The sequence below is a fragment of the Wasmannia auropunctata genome, unplaced genomic scaffold (assembly GCF_000956235.1).
Source record: "Wasmannia auropunctata unplaced genomic scaffold, wasmannia.A_1.0 LD335789.1, whole genome shotgun sequence".
In the NCBI taxonomy this organism is placed as follows: Eukaryota; Metazoa; Arthropoda; class Insecta; order Hymenoptera; family Formicidae; genus Wasmannia; species Wasmannia auropunctata.
Genome location: NW_012027101.1, coordinates 27,110 through 29,151, shown reverse-complemented (window position 1 = coordinate 29,151; position 2,042 = coordinate 27,110). Strand labels below are relative to the sequence as shown.

Sequence of the window (2,042 nt, the reverse complement as noted above, 5' to 3'; positions counted from 1 at the left end):
TATATATATATATATACACATATATACTACATTTAGATTGTGTGTGCATATACTTAACGCTATCGAGGGAAACTATTTCGTAAAACAAACTATTGCGTATTATAGATTAATGTAAGATTATATTATATATCTATGATACAACATATACAATTTTCATATTTAAGTTGATTCCCGTTGGGACTATTTTTCACTTAGCTAATCACTCTCCATGTACGATTTTATTCGAACTCAATCTTCGATTTTTCTCAGAAAAAGTGTCTTTGTTCGATTGAACATAAAACGCATCCGTAAACTAACTAGTAGCACTTCGTTTGACTATATATACACGCGATATAAAGATCGAGGGTGCTCGAGTATGTTAATCTGTTGATTTGTATTTCCCAAAAGGAAAGCGGCTTATCTGATATCTGATAATTCGTACAATTAAAAAATCTTTTTGTCGCGATTGGCATAGCATTGTGTAATTTTCCAAAATTCCTTCGCGAAAGAACTTCACTACATTTATACAAACAAAAGAAAATTCGCTTCTGATGACAAAGCGATTTTTCTTCGACCAACGTCCAACGCGTAACAATTCAAGGTGACAATTTCAAATTCTTCGGATCGCATCCAGGCGATAAATCGAAAAATACGAAAAATTCACAAGTCGAACGCTCAATAGCGTGGTACTTTGAATTCGGACGCGCCGTCGATCGCCGTCGTCGGTTTCCTCTTGTTCATAATATTCTGGATCTTCTGCCACTCGCGATCGAGTTCCGCCTTCTCGTTCTTCTCCTTGTTGTACTTCCTGGTGCGCCTGCCGTCGGCCATCTTCACGCCGTACTGAAAGGCCGCCTTGGGCAGCGCCTCCTTGTTGTTCATGTACTCGCTGTACTCCTCGGGCGTGTCGAAGTCCCAGCGACCTATCGGGCCCTTCTTGTTGCCCAGATCCATCTTCGTGTAATCCACCTCGTCGTCCGAATCGTCGATCGCGTCCTGCATCTCGTCCAGGCCCGGATAACACTCGGCGTATCCCTCCGGCTCGGCCGCGAGTTTGTTCAGCAACGCGCCCTTCTTCGGCGCGTTGCCGTCCGCGCCGCCGCCGCCGGCGGCAGCGGCGGCGGCGGCGGCGACGGCGGCGGCTGCGGCGACGGCGGCCACCGCGTTCGGCTGCAAGGCGCTCGGCAATTGCGGCGCGTTCGCCTTGTCGTCGGTGTCCAGATTCGATTCGGGCTTGTCGAAGTACAAGCCCTTCTTCTTCTCGCGCGTCTGCCCGTCCCTGCCCTTGCCCGTCACCGTCGCCGGCACGTAGTCGCCAATGTCGCCGTAAATGCTCTCGTCGGCGACGGGCGGCCGCGGCTGGATGTCGATGTCGTTCAGCTCGTCGCCGCGACCGCCGCCGCCGCCGCCGCCACCGCCGCGTCCGTCCTTCAGCTTCTTGCCCTTCTTGCTGTGGCGGCTACCCTGGCGCAGGTACGACAGTATCTGCGCCAGCTTGTTGATCACGATATCGTTGGTCGTGAGAGTCGGCGTGTTGTCGATCGTCGGCACGTCTGCCTTGCTCCTGATCAGCGTCGTCGGTATGTCGACGTCGGCATTCTCGTCGTCCAGCTCGATCACATACGCCATGCGACCCGGCGTGAACAGTTCGTTCCTCTCGATTTGCTTCGACTTCATGGTCATGACGGTCTTGTACACGTTCCGGCCGATCTTCGTCTTGAACTGCATCTCGTCGTCCTTCTTCTCCAGTGGCGGCGGTGGCAGTTCCTTCTTCGACTTCTCCTTCGGCTTCACCAGTTTCTCCAACTCCTGCTCTTGCTCGTGCTCCTTCGCTTCAATTTCGCTACGTACCTGGAGAATAGAGCATCAATTAGAAAAATATGTACTGACAAGGGAACCTCGCGAAGTGTCAAATTCTAATTTTAATGGAACTTGGTACACTTTGAGGTCACATAAATAAATGAATTTAGAAGTTATCAGTTGATGCTAAAAAACGGTTTAAAGGGATGAACCAACCCCTTATATGTAAATTAATTCTTTTTTCTTTCGTTATATCTCAAAAA

The 2,042-nt window shown here is 49.4% G+C and overlaps 1 protein-coding gene across 1 annotated transcript in view; it reads right to left on the bottom strand.

The window, feature by feature from the left end:
• Window positions 1-120: 120 nt before the first annotated feature.
• LOC105456050 (protein Red) overlaps window positions 121-2,042 on the bottom strand; it is a 3,680-nt gene continuing 1,758 nt past the window's right edge. Inside the window, exon 3 of the mRNA XM_011699823.1 lies at window positions 121-1,830. Within this exon, the coding sequence (XP_011698125.1) occupies window positions 655-1,830 (1,176 nt within the window). The 3' untranslated portion in view covers window positions 121-654. The remainder of the gene's footprint in view (window positions 1,831-2,042) is intronic.